Source organism: Corvus moneduloides, chromosome 11 (assembly GCF_009650955.1).
Source record: "Corvus moneduloides isolate bCorMon1 chromosome 11, bCorMon1.pri, whole genome shotgun sequence".
Lineage (NCBI taxonomy): Eukaryota > Metazoa > Chordata > Aves > Passeriformes > Corvidae > Corvus > Corvus moneduloides.
In genome coordinates, this window is record NC_045486.1 from 21537954 (window position 1) to 21557942 (window position 19989).

Below are 19989 nucleotides of genomic sequence, written 5' to 3' on the forward strand. Positions count from 1 at the left end.
AAGCTTCCCCTGATGCAGCTTAAAGCTGTGTCCTCTCGTCCTCTTGCTGACTGCCTGGGAGAGGAGACCAACCTCCACCTGGCTGCACCCTCCTGCCCGGGAGGTGTAGAGAGTGATAAGGTCACCCCTGAGTCTCCTCTGCTCCAGGATAAACAACACCAGCTTCCTCAACCACTCCTCACAGGACTTGTGTTCCAGACCCTTCACCAGCCTTGTTGCCCTTCTCTGGACATGCTCCAGCATCTCAACATCTTTCCTAAACTGAGGGGCCCAGAACTGGACACAGCACTCGAGGCAAGGGGTGGAACGAGACGGGCTTTAAGGTTACTGCCAACCCAAACCATTCTGTGATTCTGTGATAGATGTGGGAATAAAGTACTGCTTCTCTCAGCAGAGAGGAGTAATGCTGGGAACTCCTCAGTGTGGAAGAAACCAGCCTGGTCCTGTGCCGAGGAACACTGCACACAAGGACCTGGAGAATCCTTTCTGCCAAGGACATCATGTATGCCGACACCCAGTTCCATTTTGGCTCCTCCAGCGACTCCCCTGGGCTATCAGTGGCACAGAGCTCTGTGGTGCTCATGTAAAGATGGCTTATGGCTGATAACAAGTGACCTGCTTGCCTGCTGCAAACTCCAGTGTGTTTTCCTTTTTTCTAGTAGATGTTAGGGAGGTGGTGGATTCAGCTTGGGGCCACAGCTCAGGAACTACTTTCATGTATTACTATTAAGTGCAGTGCAGTGCACACAGTATAGAAAAACACAGCAGCACACAGCTACATATATCCCATCAGCGCCTGAAAATGCTAAGCTAATTTGAAGAGGGAACATTTTTGTTCCTTCTGTTATAGAAATGAGTAAATATAGTGTGACAGGCCAAGTGGCATCAGTACACATTCTGTTTGTCAGTAGCTTGGAAAAACAAACATTCTGAGAACAACCATTTGTGTCTTCAATCCAAGATAAAATATTGCTGTGAGCACTCATGCAAGCTATCTCCTCCAGCATTGTTTGGGGCTAATCAGCATGGTTCCAGTTAAGCAGACGTGGCCTTGCAAATTGATTTATTAATTTCCTTCTCCTAATGTCTATTTTTTACAAATGTCAGGATATTCATTCTATATCTGGTTATTCTCTACCAGAGATGAGCTCTATATTTTATAAGGCTAAATTAAACATAGAAACAGAATGGTTAAGGGACCTTAAAGTCCATCCTGTTCCACCCCCTACCATGGGTGGGGACACCTTCCACCATCCCAGGCTGCTCCAAGCGCTGTCCAGCCTGGCCTTGGACACTGCCAGGGATCCAGGGGCAGCCACAGCTGCTCTGGGCAATCTGTGCCAGGGCCTCCCCACCCTTCTAGTAAAGAATTTTTTCCTAATATCCAGTCTAACACTGCTCTCCTTCAGCTTACAGGTGTTTCCCCTTGTCCTATCACTCGATGCCCTTGTGAATATCAGCATCAAGTAAATTTCCCTCATTTCAGAGAAACACCACTCACTTGGTGGAATCTGCTCCGAACCTGTCCCGAACCACAGCGCCGGGGTAAGGTTTCTGTGGTGCAGTTGGCACATATGCCAAGCCCTCAGGTCAAATAAATCCTGGGGATTTGATCTGTGTAACTCGGAAGAGGATTGAGCCCATGTGATACCAGTGACTGCTTTAGGCCCTTGCATGAGATGCATATTGGATTTGTTTTTATCTCTTCAAAACAGGAAGCGATCTCTAAGGAACATAGTAAAGCATTAGCGTGCTGTTCCTGAGTGATGACTTCATTACAGACTTACAGAAATGCATTATTATCCTAAGCCTAGTGCATACTTCAGAAATCGGGGAAGAATTGCTACTATGCCAAAAATTTGACACAAAATTGATCTCTCAGGCAAAAAAAATAGCAGCTATTGGAATAATGCTGTAGTGTCAGGTTTTCTCTGTGCTAGGAGAAATGGGGGAAAATTCACTGTTGAGGGAGAACATTAACTATTTGCAAGCCAAGAGCAATGAAAACCTGCTGAGCCCTTGTCTCCAAATGACTCTACGTGGAGTGGAATCCTCCTCAAGTCTGCTGTGCATCTAGGGACAGCAAAAGCTGTGCTGTAAAACACTTATTACCTAAGGCTTAGCAGGAAGCAGAAGTGCTTAAAGATCAAACAAAGCTGTATGGTCAGATCCTCACCTAACTTAACAGACAGTTGTAACTAAATCCATCTATTTGTATCAGCCAAGGAGCTTCCCAGTGTCCATTCTAGCAAATAAAGATTTATTTTATTTTATGGTGGATGCTCAGTGCTTTTCACAGTTCTGCATTTCCCCTGCGCAGTTTTAAATGGATTGTTGCAATTTTATTAAGCCATTTTTATTTTAACCTTTTGCCCTTTTCAATTCACGTAATGGGTTTGTCACAGTCTCTAAGTGGTGCATTCAAGTATAATTGCACAGATGCTCTGCAACATTGTCAGTCTGCTCATTTAGCAAAGGGCAGTGACTGAAGGATATGCATATACATGTCTAGCATCAACTTCAAAACAGCCTGTGCTGATAATGGTTAATATTTCTTCTTCCACCTGGTTTAAGGGACTGAATAAGGGAAATATTGCCCACCAGCGAAGTCCTGACACATCACTGTTGTTCAAGACATCAGTCAAAGTGGCACAAGATGCTGAAGAGGAAAAATAGCCAAATATTTTTGCCCCAGACATAAACAGTCTGGGACAGAAATGTGAAAACAGAAGTTGCCTGCCCCAGCATCTGTCCTTGACCCACCTCATGTCCTGTGTGGTCAAAGAAAGGAGATTCAAGGAGGGGAAGAAAATGTGGTCGGAGCTACCCAGCAAGGAACAAAAAACCAGTCCAGACACTGTAGCCACAGAAAGAGACACCTGGGAAGACCCAGGAGAGTTCTGTGCACCCTCAGGGTCCTGAGGAAGGTTAAAGGGGAGCTGTTCAGTGGTGCTCCCAGGCCAGACCTAGAAGGTGCCAGCACTGCAGCTTCAAAAAAAGGGAAAAATCTTTCTAGCCAAGGTGGGGTTTAGCTACAGAATTCTTTGACACAGGATATTGTGGATAGTAAAAAAAAAATTTTACAGTGAAAAAAATCATCAGCTAAGTTCTAGGACAAAAATCCTCTGAGGGGTTGTTAAAGGCCAGGTACCATCTCCAGCTCGGGATATCTTTCGAGTGTCAGGCAGCTGGGAGTCACACATCTATACATGTTCCTTCACATCTGCTTTGGCCACGGCTGGAGACAGGTTCCTCACCCGGCTATGCTGTGTGCTCTGAGCAGGTACAGGTGCTCACCTCCCAAAGCCATCAGCCTCATCTCCACATCACTGTTGGAGAAGGGAGACTGGCATACGCACAGTCCCAATGTGCCCAAGCACAATAATTACTTTGTTCCACCTGTAAGGATGTTTATAATGGACATAAAAACATATTCCTCATTTTCACTGCTCTACTGTATTTTATCTCTTTAAGCAGCTCCAGCATCAAACAAGAAACTCACAGCTTTGTCATCTTTCTCTCTGAAGCAGCTGTGAGCATCTGTCAGTGACAAGGAATTCCGTGAGCACAGAAGAAAGATCTGGGATGTACATTCCCTCCCCTGCATCACCTTTAGAAGCAGTTTTACATACAGGTAGTGGTTGTGATTGTGCTTACCTCGTGGGGACTCATGGGGTTCAGATTTAACTCTTTCCTGTAAGGGTGGTGAGGCCTTGGCACAGGTTCCCAGAGAAGCTGTGGCTGCCCCATCAGTGGAAGTGTCCAAGGCCAGGTTGGACAGGGCTTAGAACACCCTGGTCTAGTGGAAGGTGTCCCTGCCAATGGCAGGAGGTGGAACAAGATGATCTTAAGGTCCCTTCCAATCCAAATGATACTGTGATTCTATGATTTAGCAAAAGCCCTCCTTTGATCACAACAAGACATTGATATGGTGGCACTAGTTCTCCTAAAACCTCATATTCATTCTCATTTTGAAAAGCAGTCAATGAACCCTGTGTAACCCATCATAGACAACACAGAGGCTGGAGAATGAATAAACCAGATGAGCACACTGAAATCTAGCCTTTTTATAGAAGATTAAGGTAGATAATAAATAATCCATCTGAATGAATCAGTCCCATTTGCCTCTGTGAAAACCTGGCCCAGAGTCCCTGGAGCTGATGGTCCACAGCAGGCACAGCAGGTAAGGTCTATCCATTTCACACATTTCACAGTTCTCCTATTTCTCAGAAGATTTGTCCATGCCTACTTTTGTCCCTGATGGACCCTGCACACAATATACCGGGTTCTTTAGATACCCATGAGCAATTTGGGACCAGAGATACTAAAAAGTCACACATCATTTAGCAAAAACACAACTTCTGCCCTGATAATTTTACATTCCTTCTTCATCATTTTAAGTGGAGACATTAATTTCAAACGAAACCTCTTCATTGACTGGTTTGCTTTCCTGTAGTCTTGGTGTTGACAGTGAGTCTTGTCCAAGCTCCAAGGGTCACAGTGGTAGAGCTCAGGTATTGCTTGTACAGCACCAAAGGCTCAAATATAGGTGGAGAAGATGTAGGTGGATCAACTAGATTCAGCTAATTTCTGGAATGCTGTGTCTCTCCAAGTCATAATTCTGTGTTGTTCCTCATCCTGGTTACTGCACTGCTCACCACCTGCAAAATTAGCCACCCACCAACATGCATTCCACCTCAAGGAAGGAAATAAATAATTGGAGACTGGCCCCCTCTGTCTGCTCTGTCACTGCCTTTTTCCCTTGTCCTTGCCAGCTCTTTGTATTTTGCCTTTGCCAGCTCTTCTTTCTACTGGCATACACCACATTTTAGCAGAATAGGAAAATTAATAAAAAAGCACTCAGAATGAAAAATGTGTGCGAATGAGATTAAATACAGCTAATTGATTTGTTAATGAAATCTTCCTGAAATAGATCCAGGGTTGTTCAAATCCTTAATCTGTGATTGTCAATTTAAAGAAAAAAAAGAAAAAAATTACAGACGCCAGTTTAATTCAGGCAAGAGATTATGGGCACCTTGGAGAGAGACAGCAGCTCCTGGAGAAACAAAGGAAAGGCTTCTCCAGCTGGCCAAAGGAAAGGTTAATCCAACTGTTAACAGGAAGGACTGAGCAAGCTCTCACAGATTTGTGAGGTTTAGCCCCCAAACACAGCAGAATTCTGGGATCCTGCAGTACCTGAGGGCCCAGAGCACCACAGCTTGAATTCTGCCCCAGCCATGCCCAGGGCAGGAATGTTGTGGCTATGAGGTAGGTAGGGTCTGCTGCCTTGACCTGACAGACAGAGTCACAAAGACCTGGTGTGTTTTATTTCATAGTTGCAAGCAGCAAAGGGGAGAGAGAGGGTTTGTTGGTGCACCTCCACAGGCCACATCCCTCATGCACAGAGAGCGTTCTCGGCTTATTGCGTGATTTTTGGCATCTTTTCTGAAATGTGCTGATGTCAGGACACCGCAGCTATGGGTATTGTACTTTTAATCCCCACTTAATAAAAATTCAGTCCCCTGGTTAAACTTAACTGCTGCTGCCACAACTAAATTTTTTTCTCTGGTCTTATCATGGCCAACATATATAATTCCGCTCTATGCAGAGCTAGAAAGGGGCTATTAGTGGCTTAAATCTTATTTGTGCACTAATACGAAGGCCTAGGTAGGACCCATGGGATGCTGAAGCCCTGTGCTAACCCCTGCAGAGAAGCGGGCTGAGCTCAGAACAACAGATTTTATGACAAAGGAAAGTCTAAAGCTTACAGCTTTAATGACAAATCGTGTCAGTGATGCCTATTTCTTCAGCTTTGGGAGTTCCCACTTCCTTCCAAATGAGAGAAGATGAGGAAGAAGAATTAAACAAAGGTCCTAACCCTCCAGCCTTTAATCTGGACAAGATTAGATCCTGCTGTAAGTTTAGGACAAGCCTTCAGAGACGTGTAGTGATTTCTCAGAGGATTTGATTCTGATTTCACAGCAGCACTGTGTTCTGGGACCCTGTTGCTGGTCAATCAATGCAGACCAAGAGAGACTCTCCTACAACAGCATTCTGTAGCATTCAACAGCCTGGGTCCGTTCTCTGAGGGTGCTTTGCTGTTGCATTACTGCATGTTCTGTTAATGTGTTCACTAAGCACATTTCCCTTGATTTGCTTAGAATCATAGAATGATAGAATGTTAACACAAACAAACAAACAAAAACCCCACCTCCAAACCAGAAATGTTACTAAATGAGTAAATTTTCAAGGCAAGCACTCTACGTCATTATATTTTCAAGGAAGCTTGGGAGAAGAAATAACACACACTGGAAAGAATTCCTTTTCATGGTAAAAGCTACTCTTCAAGAAATCTTTTCTGTGTTGGCTGTTGGGAGATGGTGGGTAGGGAGGAGAGGAAAGATGCAAGTCTCATGAAAATTTCCCAGTAGATAATCAAATACATGGCCTCTAATTTTTTATCATCATGGACTTCAGATATATGGTTTATTACACCAATGTAAAAAGTAAACCAAACCCCAAGCAAGGACAAGTCCTTTTCTGTAGGTCCAAAAAATACTCACTGATGCAGATCACTAATTTTCAACAATCAAAAAAATTCAACAATTCAAAAAAAACTCTGGTTGTATGGAACATTTCTTCCTCTCTACCAATAGAAATTGTAGAAGGCTGAAGAGGAAACAAAAGTTAAACCAAACCATTTAAAAATACAGTACTGTGACAGATTTTATTTCATTTTGATTGATACTACATGCTTACTACCACTAGGAACAGACATGCCTTTTTTTTGGTTTGTTTTGGACTTTTTATATTTTTTTTTAACCTATATTAAATGTTGACCTAAACTTTGCTGTGCCTTGGAAATCTGGCTCAGGAGTTAACTGCAGGAATTTTTATTTAAATAGATAAGCATTTACGTTTGAAAATAAGACAAAAACAAGTGAACAGGAAAATTAAATTACAAATTCAGTTCATACAAATATCTCTTATACTATGCACTAAATCCTGTTAATTAGCTGAGGTCTTTAAAAAATTCTTAAAATACTTACGAAACATTATTTACAAATTATATAAATAAAATCTAGGCCACTTAAATTAACCAATACAACAAAAAAGTCACCTTTTTGTATGGTGTGTACTAAAAATGTTCTTGTTTATTGATCATAACCCAGTTTGCAGTATAAAATGTTTGTTCACTTACATCAAAATGGGTTCCAATAGAAGGAAGGAAGGTACTGGTTCCAAAAGAAAGCAATCAATATAACAAATGCTTAAAATCAATGAGGCTTCTTAATGTTCTGTTCTGCACCATTTGCAGTCATTTTTAGAAGTCCCTTCTACAGTATTTGTCATGTGAACAGGTCATCTCAAAATAGCAGAGACATAGTTTTAGCAACGGGAAAATACTCAGTACATTGCTCACACATCACAAAGACCTTACCAGGAAGGCGAGGCAGAGAATGGAATGTCAGCGGACAGCACAAGCCTTTACAACATTTAACTTAAAAGGCAGCATTTATAGAACTAATCACAGACTATACACATCCTGCACTCAACAGCAATAAAAAGGACTGGAAAATATACATTTAGGAAAACAAAAGACTGATGGTTTTCCATTACCTTTGTTAAAATTAATGCTTTTCTCCTTGTCTTTTGTTTTAAAACCAGCATTGACACCACCACCAACTATAACTACTTTTTCCTTTAACATAATATATGGCAGGTAACTACTGTACGTGAAAAATTTACAATAAAAGGTGAGAAACCACTGAATTTCCTATGCAGACACATGAAAATATAAAGCCATACAGATTCCAAAGTGCCATGAATACCAAATTCAAGTGATGGTTTATAGCAAGTAGGAAAGAAACTAAATGAAACTTGCTCTATGGGTTGCCGAGCCCTTCAGCTGTATCCTCAGTCTCCCCTTTGGCAGCTTTGGTGAGAATTTCCATCCATTTCATCTGCAGCTCTTCATCTTCAGCACTGAAATAGAGAGTTTGATGGGACTGGCAAAGCTTAAAAACGTGCTTCACTTCAAACTTCTCACCAGAACCTGGCAAACTGACTTCGTAGCCAGGCAGAGGGATAGGACGTGGGCTTCGTCCATCCTAAAGGAGAGAGAACAAATGTAAAAATTAGGGAACAAATGCTGTCTGAAATGGGAGGCCCGGGGGTACACTGCATGGAGCCGGCAGGCACACACTGCAGGAAGCGCATGGATGCAGTCCCAGTACAGGCGCATTCGGCTCCTTGTTTAGCACTGCAGCATAGAAAGCAGGGAAGGGGCAGTATCGACTGCTCAGCTTAAACCAGCAAAAAGCAATGACTTACTGCTGCTTTATTCTTATTTCACTGATTTCCTGTCACAGTAAATGTGGCCAGGGATTTTCATATAATTTCATGTAACTTATGCAGGTGTCTTTTACAAAATTTCTTCTGCATTAGGTACAGGCAGTGGGATCCAGCTGAGAAGGTTTGGTGTTGTCTCTTTTGAACTTCATGGGATATTTTGTAGGATTGGTTAAAAGGAAGCAATCAAGCAAAGCTGGACGCTGAGAGACACCAAGACAACTAAAGGGCAAGGGAAAACTCTTTGAAAGAAGAGAACTTTTGATTTTCTGTCATTTATGATGCCTTTGAGAGTTGTCAAGAAGCAATGATCAAATTCTTGACCATCCTTTAAAGGCCAGATTGGCTCACAGATCTAAGGAGTGATACAGCTCTCTAACAGTCATATCTTGAGCATCAAAACAACTCCTCTCCTAAGCTCTCAGGAAAGACATATTTTAGCAAGGCAGGGTGTGCCATGGCCAAGCAACCTCTTCAACTGCTCCCAGCAAAATGTTTCTAAAGATGAGTCCCCAAACTGAAGTCTGAATCACACAGGCATCAAGCATCTGTACAAAGCTGTCACCTTCTGTAGCAGCTGCTTGTGTTGCAGCCCCATATCAAAGCTAACGAAGCATCCCACAGAGAAGTGGCAAAGTCATTCTTTTGTCAGCCCACACCAAATGCAGATGACTTGGTAAATCTGGAAGAGGACCAAAACTCTGAGAACAATGGCAAAAAAAAGCGCCTACTTTTCTAATACTTTGTCTAAAGTAATTCAATCAATTGCTCACATCAATGCAAACACATACGCTAACTAAATGGGCAAGAAATATACAGTCAAAAACGTATCACAGTTTATTAAGTCAATACAGGCTTCTTGATTTGTTCCTCTCTTGCTTGTTATTGTCATGCAAAAACGCCAGAGTCCAACTGCTTGAAGACCAAGCACTCTTCAATGAGATCCAAGGCAGCTTTAGGCCAAACACTAAAGTTACACTCAGTTCCCATTTGAGTGTAACTAGTTGTCCTAAATGCAGCACAGTTTCTATTCTCTGACACCACAGCCACATCCCTATAAACAGGAAGGTCTTGCCCATGCAGAAGAACTGGCACGTAGAGAGCAGCTCCTGCACACGTGGCACTGCTCAAGCAAGCGAACATGGGACTGATGAACACAGACACACAAGAGCACATGCAAGCTCAACCATGCCTGTTTCACTGGTCTTGGTTTGGAAGAGTAGACATTCAGACTTGTCACATGGAAAATTGTAGGTTGCCCATGACAATGACAAATGATGTTGTTTGTAGCCACGAAGAGCACCGTAAGAGCAAATTGATGTTTGAGTTGTATGTGTTGCACCTACCCAACATGTGCAGACACAGGCAAATTAAGCAGTCTGCCTTTGGTCTTGCATCCTCCCTTTTCTTAATATGCTGCCTTTGGCACTTTGTCTGTACCTGCCTGATCCAAAAGGAAGGGATTTACATTATCTCTGAAAAGCTGTACTACTGCCAGGTAAAGGTGAAGCACTTGGCCTTGAGGAATACCCCACCCCCAATCCAGACTTCTCTTTGGGACCAGCAACATCTGTGGATGTCCTTTGCCACTGAGCCCTTCCCTCCTACCTGAAGCCCAGCAAATCCAGGGACAAGCATGCACCCATGAGGAATTCCAGCCCTATACTGAACATGTAAATAGGATTTACAGACCTTACAAGAGAGATGAAATTCATGTTTTAGTTTTAAGAACCTACCAGATTTTGGCTGGTTGGACTGCATTTTTTAAAAATATTTCTGCATGCAACATAGTAAGACTGCATGAAATGCCAGTACTGAAAGAGCTTCACCTTAGGAGTGATTACAATAATTTTCCTCAGATAGTGAGTGAGTGATATATAAAAGTTGAGTGGGTGTGTAATACTGTCAGCAATCACAAGCACTGTGCACTCATCCTGACTCTCCGCAGCGCAACACAAACGGGTTATTTATCTAGGTCATTACAGCAGCATGTATTTATTGCTGTTACAGCCATTGCAACACCCAGGGTTTAAGATTTTGGAACAGACAACTCAGTTCCACCATATAGGCTGTTCTATTTCAGGCACCCCTGCATACAGACGTGTGTCTTGCACTGCCCAGCCCTTTGCAGCTCTTTTAGACAACAGTGACCCACCAGTGGCACCATTGTCATTTTCCCCCTATATTTTCCCCCTCCTACCTCTGAGTGGGCTTAGAAAATCCCTGGTTGTTTCTACCCAAACTCCACTCTTTACCCACCCATGATCTAACCCCAACCTTACACAAGTCATTGAGAGGCTCCTGTGATGCAAAGATTTTCAGGTCCAAAAAAAAAGGGCAGGCAGAGTTTTGTGCAGGGCCAGGTAAAGCTTCTACTAAACAGGATCATCAAGCAAGCAAAAATAAAAAAATACTTCTCAAAAACCCTGAGCTCAATTTCAAACTCAGCTACTCCCTTATTTTCTAAAAGTAAATTACATTTACATGATGAATGGAGGATTTTTCTTCTTTATAAAGCAAAATTTTCTCTTGGAGCAAGCTTGATCTGATATATATATATATATATATATATATATATATATATATATATAGTAGCTCTAACTATACTAGTTTTATCCTTCATATTTCTCCAAAAACCATTATTTTCCCAGCTAGCCTGGAAGCCTTGACTTTGTACAGTTCTTGTCAGAGCTTTGCAAGTAGCTGTGCATTTTACAAGGCCAAGGGGGGCAGAAGCTCTAGCTGGAGCCCTTGAAAAGGCAAGACAAATTTATCTTAAAACTGCTGCTCCTTATACTTGAAGTGGTCTTTGCTTGTAAGTAAATTCTTACAATTTCACTGAGATAAACACAACAAACAGCTGTACAAATTCTGACTCCATTTGAAGACAAATCAAACTGGTATGATTCCCAAATCTAAACAAGCTGGGAATCCTCATGCATAAAGCCTTATGCAAGATTTGAACTGTGAACACTCAGGGGATTGATTCATTCTCCTGGAACAAGGGTCTAAAGCAAAAGGGCAGTTTTCTTCCTATTTTAGATTTGTGAGTCATCTTTCTACCTGCACTAGCATCCCTTCTTGGGAGTGAGGGCCAGGGGTGCAGAGGAAGAAGCTTTCACTGTATCCAAAGCTCCAGATTCATCTTGGTTTGCTCCGTCTTCCCAAGAGGCAGCTATTCTTTCTGTTCTTAACAATAATCCCCCAACTTTCAAACTTCTACAGTCACGCTTTACTCTATGTTTCAAGACCTTTAATACTATTGGTGGCAATATTATTCCCAAAAGACACATCTCAGGCACTGAAATGCTTCTTTGCAGGCCTAAAGAGGTCTGTGAGATTCACAGAGGTGGTTGTGCAAAACAGAACTATGCCTGGGAAAAGAATATTTCAGCACATGAGTGGCTCCCAACTGATTCCAGGCATTCAGACTCCAGTAATGAAGCTCTGGAAGAGATTTTCCTCAGAAGTCTAGTGTATCCTATGTAAACCAGAACTAACAAGAATATTGGATTAACATCAAGGAGTAGGACTTGCTTCTGAATTTTTTCCTGCAGTTGGATGCAAATTGAAGTATACAAATGTGAATGGCAGGCCCTTGAAGAAGGGACTCACTTTTGTCGTTTATAGTCTCATTCCTGATAGCAAATCCTGGTTTTGGAATGTAAAATAAACAACCTTGTCCTGCTGCTTTCTTAACACTTTATTGGGAGATTTATCTCATACCTGAAATAGTTGAGGACACTAACCGCTGAATTTAACTATCATAAAATTGACAATCAGTGTCAAAGGCACCCTTTTCCCCTAAAAAAATAGGATCTTACTAATAATATCGGCAGAGGCTCAAGATCAAATTTGGCAGGACATGGACAAAGTACACAGCAACTGAAGCAGAGAAGCTCCTCCAGCTTCCATCTGTGGCTTTGCATGACACTCAGGTGGGGCTTGCAGAATCAAGCATCATTGAGTTTGCACTGGATGCAGGTGATTTATGTCCATGGATTATTATTTGTGCTGTACCGCAACAAGCGGTTGGGCAGTAGCAGAAATTCTAAATCATACTGTGTAAGGGATGCTTCCTCTCAACTTCTCACCCCTGTCACCTCCTACATGACACACATTGTTTCTGTATGAGGGAGGCCAAAGAATTTAAACCTCTCTCCCTCTATTCCCACTCTCTTTGCCCAAGTGTGAGACAATCTGGTTTGGTTTGTGTGAATACAGGGCTTGCACTGGCCCTTGGCTGAGGCACAGTTTGCACATTAGTTGAAAATTTCCACGGGTGAAGCTGTTCTCTTTGCTTGGTTTTTTAAAGCATTGTTCCTTTCCCCAGACCCTGGCTCCAGAGACAGCCAAATACTGGATTTGTTGCCTTCATTTTAGTGCCTTGTTTGAGGCTGTTTGCTTTTTCAATGTGTAATTTCAGCTGTGCATCTCCCGCTGACTAGGAGGGAAACCAGGCAGCTCGCTGCGTGCAGGATGGATTGGAAGCTTACCCAGTGTGGGGCTGGAACCACAGATGGAGCCAAGGGGGCTGAAGCTCCAAATTCAAGCTTTCAGCCTCTTTGAGCACTATGTTTAAAACATTACACAAGCTTGTTTAAAGCCAGAGGTGCTCCTGCTGACAAGCTGGGAAATGAACACAGGTCTAACGATAGCGTGTAGTATTTGTTGATCAGATACAGGGTGAGCTTTACTCTGAAATGCTTTATAAAATCAAGGGGAAAATTTATTTCCTTGACTGTTCCTAGTCACAAAGAGATGCTAATAAAAAGAAACCCTTCTTATCACTACAACTACAGCATTGTAATTGCTGGCTGAATTCAGACCCATTTCTTCTTCCATCCCACACGGGAGATAAAACAAAGCTGTGTATAAATGTGTCAAATGCCAAATGCAGACTGGATATGGGGAATCTCACTTCAGCATTGTCATTCTTCAATGCTAAGGAAGCACAACTGATATTTCTATTTTGGATATAGATGTTTTTATCCCTTGACTTTCATCACACACAAATGCTAGTTAGCGTCAACGGCACATTTAGAGACAAAACGTCTTATCAATGTAAGTATTTCAAGTAAAGATAAAACCCCATGATGCTATGACAAGGAGCTTTACCATTTTTCAGGCTGAAGAACACCTACATTTTCACAAATTCCTCTATCCCATCAACCCGGAACTAGGTTTAAAAAACAAAAAGCTTGAACCAGCAATTGCAATATCCAGCCTCCTTTGCAGTTCTATATATTTAACAGGAAAGTGCTTTCCCTAATGACAGAGTAATAAAACCTTTGAATACATCTGTCTGAAACCTCTAAAAAAGCCAAAGCATAACCTAATTTTACTTGTCTTCTCTTCTTTTTTTTTGCTAAAAATTTGAATGGAGAAGCAATGAGCTTCAATATTTGCTCACAACTGTATCAGCAGTAAGTACAGGTAACAAGGTAACCTGAAATCCCTGAGGCTTTGTGCCTTATCCAGAATAGGAAATTAAGTTCTGTTGTTGAAACCAAGCCAAATCCTTTGACCCATTTCTCAGCTCGACATATTTAAACTTACGCTTTTCTTTTTCTGTGTGTTAACCCTCGTGAATGCCGTCTTACCTGGCTGCTTCCTTGCAGATACAGAACAAGAGGTTCACTCTTGGGGATGGTCACCCACATTTTGTACCAAGTCTTCCCTTTTTCAAGGAACTGGAGGTAGCTGCTGAAGAGGCTGTTTTCAGCTGCAAGGATGCTTTGCTTCTGGATGAAGGGGGGGAAAAAAACAAAACAGAGCTGTTTCCATTGATGTTTAAGTGTGCAAAATACTTAGAATTAAATATAAAATACTCAAGTTGTGCAGAGTCAAATAACACTTGAGGGCAAATGTTGGATAGGCCATAATCAAGTAAAAAATTAGTAATTATTATATACAATTAAGAAATAGCATAATTCCATGTAACTGAGGCAGAGGCTGAACCACCATTCCCAGCAGACATGAAGCTAAATTCAACTTCCACCCAATAAATTGAGAATGGTAACTAAGATGATGCAGCTCATTTCTTGCTTAGCAAAGTAGGCTGGGAGATTACTTCAAATTAATGTAAAGGGTTTATTAACAGATCCTCTTGTGCATGGATGGAACCAAATCAGGGTGCAAAAAAAGATTGGAAGAAATTGTTGTGTTCTGATAGAAAGCAAAGAAAATCAAAATTCCTGTTTGCATTAGGATTTTCACAGAAGTCTCCTGAAGATTTCTGGCAGCTGGTAATAACATTTGTTAAGTGGCAATCTCCTCAGCTGCTACTAAGCCTGTTAAGAAAGTTTAATGTAAACAGAAGGGAAAGAAAAAGCCTGAGTCTGATCTTTTCTTTCCATACATTATTTTCTTTCTTGCATTTTACCTCATCCTTTGAAGATTTAACAAAAAACCTAGAAGACTGAGCAGAGGAGGGAAAAATTACACTTTTCTTTGGGTTTTTAAAGCTTTTTGCTGTAATCTGCTTTCTGAATTAAAGCCATGGGTCACATTTCATTGGTTTGCCTCTCAGCTTTTCAGATTAACAGTGCTCTCTCTTCCCTGTGTAGGTGCAGGTTTTCACCTGAAACTTTTCCTACTGAAACAGTGCTGTAAAATTTGTCATGAGACACCACAGACTGTATAGACACCCATGAAGAGCTCATCATCTGTAGGCATAGCAGGAGCATATATCACAGAATGGTTTGGGTCAGAAGGGACTGTAAAGATCATCTCGTTCAACCCCCTGTCACAGAGGGGAATATCTGATATCATATCTGAAGGTTTTGATGGGGTCAGGTTCCGGTTCCAGAACTTTCTCTGGGCTCTACAGACCCAGGGCAGGGCAATGTGGACCTGCAACTTTACCCCACTCTATTGCTGAGATCTTGGATGCATTTGGGTATAAAGCTGACAAAGCCCCCAAGCAACAGTGTTCACTCTGGGACACCATGCTGGTGTAAGTTTGCCTGCTCAGGTACATTTAGTAGCCTGGAACAAAATACAGCATGCTGGGAAGCAGAGCAGGGCAGGGTCTAAGAATCACAGAACCATAGAAACCTGAGTTGGAAGGGACCCACAAGCACAGGCTTGGTGCTGTGACCACTTCCTTGGGCAGTCTGTCCCAGTGTCCAACCAATCAACTAAGAAAAAAATTAATTTCAATAGTATTTTGACAGGATGTGAAACAGAGAGTGCAAAAGTATCTACTACATGGAACTAAAAGTGAAAAATCAGACCTTATTTCTCGAATAGTCACTGTGCAACTCAAGATTGCACCATAATAAAAAGAAGTCAGAGTTTTTTCCTTCTTTTTTGTAACTTTGAAAGCTGAAGCTTAGCTGCCAAACCTGTGTGCGTCCCTGTGTGATCAGCATCCTATGATGAATGCTCACCATCTGCAAACAGCATCCAGTCTGCAGGCATGTTCAATGCCAGTTATAGGTCAGAGGATTAAATATCATGGTGGGGTAGAAAAGAAAACCAATTGATTTGGTTTTAATAAATACACTAAAAAAAAGAGAGAGCCTCACAAAGTTTCTTAGCCAAAGACTGTACCTCTGCAGCTAGTCTTTTCTTCTGTTCTCCAACTGCTTCCACCCCAGGGCTGCACGGGCTTGCTGGAAGCTGCAGGAAGCACTCTTTACACACTCGATTATGGCGGCTGTTATCTGCAAGTGACTTAAATTCAGAGCATTTTGCGCAGATCACCTGTAAAAAACGGATGGTGTTTAATTAGCCATGCTTAAAACACAATCCTTTATCAGAGAAATCGACTTGCAGAATGGTTGTTATTTAAGTAAAATTCTATGAAAGCTAATGTAAACTTAAGATAGAGAGACCAATAAAACATTCATTATATTTAACTCCATTAATAATTAACTTGTTTGTGATCCCATGCCATATACCAAATTAAAGAAAACTTATGCCATTGGGGAAATACTGTATGACTAACATCATGAAGTTTGCTTTTCTTGTCTTTTCTTATAAGCTTTTATAAGTCAAAAAGAGCTTAAGTTGATGAAGCAATTAGTGCTTTTTAATGGTTTAGGAAGGACTGATTTTCAGAGTGAAAGTGGCTGACATTCCTCATCAATCAAGGACATCCTGGAGAACTGAGGAATCCAGAAAGCATCAACTATTTTAAGAACATAGTCCAAAATATAATCCATTAAAAATTATTTGTCTGTCTCAGCTTCCAAGAGCATGCAGTGGCACATTTCCAAGCACCAAGGAATCAGTGCTTGGAAAGAATGCTGGATCTGCAGGTCCAGAACCTGTTTTCATGCTAAAAAATTGTCTCTAACACACCTGCTCCAGGGAGAGAAACTGTCCCCAGGGTGTCAGCCTGATGGACATCCATTCTGAATTTCTGTACAATAATAACCACAAACCCGCAGCATACATCTATGTTGTTACGTGGTTCACTGTAAGACTTTAATTACTCTATGAAGTGGGCTGTCTTAATTCAGGAAGTGTTACCCAAACAAAAGCAAGAGGGCATTTTTAACTTCTTTAATTTGAATGCTATTGCCACACCACAAGGCATTGCACAACAAACAATGATTTAACAATAAATTATTAATGATGTAATTCTTGTTATCTCTCTGTCTCTTCTTTAGTAACACTGACTTTGCAATGGGATATTTTAAACCCCCAGAAATGTACTTAATGATTATTAATAAAAACAAACCCAGAGAGTTGAAAATCCCAACTCTAGGGTAAAAATGCCTCCTCCACAGCAATTTAATTTCAATTGCTGAGACTGAGGTTTCTTTAAATATCTTAACGATACATTTACATCTCTCTGCAGCTGAAAATTTATCTCTATTTCGAATGACTAATGTTATTTAAATAACATTACTCTGTCTTAGTTACATTAGGAACACTGAATGAGGTTTCAAGTCATCTTGCAGAAATCCATCTCATCTTGGCCATGGTTATGATTTACAGGAAAAAAAAGGGAATTCAGCTGTTGATAAATGGCACTAGGGGAGGTGGGTAAGGGCCTTCAGTAACCCAGCCTTGCCTCTGTGGGACAGATTTTCTTTGGTGTTTCAAGCAGGAGGAAACCACTTTTGCACAACTTTTTTTTAGGGCAAGAAATGCAGAATCATGGAGTATGCTGAGTTGGAAGGGACCCACAAGAACCATCAAGTCCAACCCCATGCCCCACACAGAACATCCCCAAGAGTTTGTGTGCTTGAGAGTGTTGTCCAAATGCTCCTGGAGCTCTGGCAGGTTTGGTGTTGTGACCACTTCCCTGGGGAGCCTGTTCCAGTGCCTGACCACAATCTGGGGGAAGAACCTCTTTCTAATATCCAACCTAAACCTCCCCTGACACAATTTCAGGCCATTCCCTCAGGTCCTGGAAAGAGATCATAGAAAGAGATCAGAGTCTGCCCCTCCTCTCCCCCTCACGAGAAAGTTGTTGACCCCAGTGAGTCTCCCCTTAGTCTCCTCTTCTCCAGGCTGAAGAGACCAAGTGCCCTCAGCTGCTCCTCACATGGCTTTGCTTTGCCATCTTCGTTGCCCTCCTTTGGATGGTCTCCAATACCTTAATACCATTTGTAATATTGCATGTTCAGCTGTTCATTTTAGAGGAGCTGCTGTCTGGGTGAAATGAGGCTGTCTTAAGGCCATTGCTTCTGTGAACAAACTACAACCCCCTCCCCAGATACACACCCACCCCCAGGGAAAGCACCACCTTCCTTTCTACCCACTGAGGCACTGAATTTGCCTTTAAACCAGCACAAACTGTGACCCTTGCACCAGTTTTCTCTTTTCCCCCAATTCCCAGAGAATAAAGAAAGTGGAAAAAACTGCTCTGTCAATGACTTGCCATGAGCCAGAATGTCTTTTAGTCACTGCACTGAAAAAAAAAAATTGTCTTCAATGGTCTCTGCAGGAGAAACTCAAGAGCTGAGTGTGCTGGGATACTTACTGCCCCACACTGCTTACAGTGGTGCCGCCTCTTCGTGATGGAGTTAAAGCTCTCACTGCAGCTCTTACAAGCCTGCTTCTCTTTGTCTCGCTTAGATTTGGAAGATTTCCTAGAGGAATCAGTCTGAAATTAAAAGCACAAGTACGTGATTAAAAAATAGTAATAAAATAATGACAAAATTGTTCATAGAGTTCTACTGACAAAGATCCTTTTTGGGGTTCACACCATTTTAGGAAAGAATTTGCATAATTCTGCTGCTTGCCTCAGCTGCATGGCTGGCTCAACCATCAGGGATCTCTGGGGGTGATATTATATGGTCTCAGCCCCTCTCTGCCCCCTCGTCTCCTTACTGCCACAGAGCAATCTCCTCTCCCTGTGTATCAGTGAGGAGACAGAGGAACAGCCAAAGTGGGTGTCTCAAGAAAAGCTTCCCTTCCAGCACTCACATCTTCCTTTTTTAAGGTACATCTTGACTTCGTGAGTGCATTGTAAACTTCCCTCCCTTGGTGGGGAGGAGGTGTGAAGATTTTGGGGAAAATGGCTTGACTGAAAAAGCGAATGGTGTTAAGAGTGGACTTTACACCACCCAACTTCAAATGCTTAATTTAGGAGTTTTCTGAGGCTCCCTCCCAGCCCAAGACAAAGCATAAAGCTCCTCAGGAAGGCAGGGATACCCACACCAGGGACCTGCACTATCTAGATGGCCAGGAAAGGTTAGCCTCTAAATCCAAGCTGGTACCTAAAGTCACTCAGCAAACCCTATTGTACAATTTTCTGATAAACTGAATAGCATTACTGGATCCAGCATAAACTGGTCTTCCCATGACTGGAGGTGTTCAAGGCCAGGTTGGATACGGCTCTGAGCAACCCAGTCCAGTGGAAAGTGTCTCTGCTCACGGTGGGGTTGGAACAAGATGGGTCCCTTTCATCCCAAACGATTCCATGATTCTATGATTAACATGCCAACGTGCAGATCACAAAAATACAACTTCACATGGAGCTTCAAATAGATTTTCTGTTTTGTTTTCTTTTTCAAAATAAATCAATACTATTCCTCCTCCCTAGCCAAGCTGGCTATTTGCAAGGGAGGAGCAACCTCCTGGGCGCCAGACTGGGGCACCCCCAGCCAGGCAGCATCCACATGGAGACCCAAAGGATTGGATGCACCACGTTCCTCTGGCACAGCTCTTTCATGAGAGAGGTTTGATAACTCTCTTCATTTTTGCTTGCTTGATATAATCATATAGCAAACTACTGGGAGAATAAACTTTTCCTCTAAAACAAAAGGCTAGAGGTATTTTACATGTTTTCTGGAAATCAACTCTTCAAGATCAGGTCCTTTGTAGGACAGACAGATCATGGCTCCTTGACAACCCTCCATCCCAGGAAAATCCTGCCATTCACCCTAAGGTCTCATCTCAGTAGTCATGACTAAGGTACAGAAGCCAGTAATAGAGATTTTCAGGCCAATTAAAGAAAAGCTGTCAAATTTTATGAGCTGACACCACTCCCATCATTCAGCCTCCTCAAATCTGCCTTGGATTCCCTTCTTACAGAGGAAAGCATATTGTATTTCATTAGAGCTACTAGAACCACCCTCCCTTATAATGCCGTTACACAACAAACTCACAACTAATTACCTCAATTTCATTGACTCTTTTCACTTTTGTTATCTTTTCTATGGCTGCAATAGC

General features: G+C 42.0%; 1 protein-coding gene across 6 annotated transcripts in view; it reads right to left on the bottom strand.

Moving 5' to 3' along the window:
* Positions 1–6708: 6708 nt before the first annotated feature.
* Positions 6709–19989, bottom strand: part of FGD3 (FYVE, RhoGEF and PH domain containing 3) — a 102497-nt gene continuing 89216 nt past the window's right edge. For 4 of the 6 annotated variants that reach the window (XM_032120759.1, XM_032120756.1, XM_032120758.1 and 1 more), the window contains 4 exons: positions 18296–18418; positions 15910–16062; positions 13956–14096; positions 6709–8111 (listed from right to left, as the gene is read on the bottom strand). In XM_032120759.1, coding sequence (XP_031976650.1) covers positions 7887–8111; positions 13956–14096; positions 15910–16062; positions 18296–18418 — 642 coding nt within the window. In that variant the 3' untranslated portion in view covers positions 6709–7886. Of the gene's footprint in view, positions 8112–9698; positions 9797–13955; positions 14097–15909; positions 16063–18295; positions 18419–19989 lie in introns of all 6 variants that reach the window. The other 2 variants (XM_032120755.1, XR_004242343.1) reach the window with 2 other exon arrangements.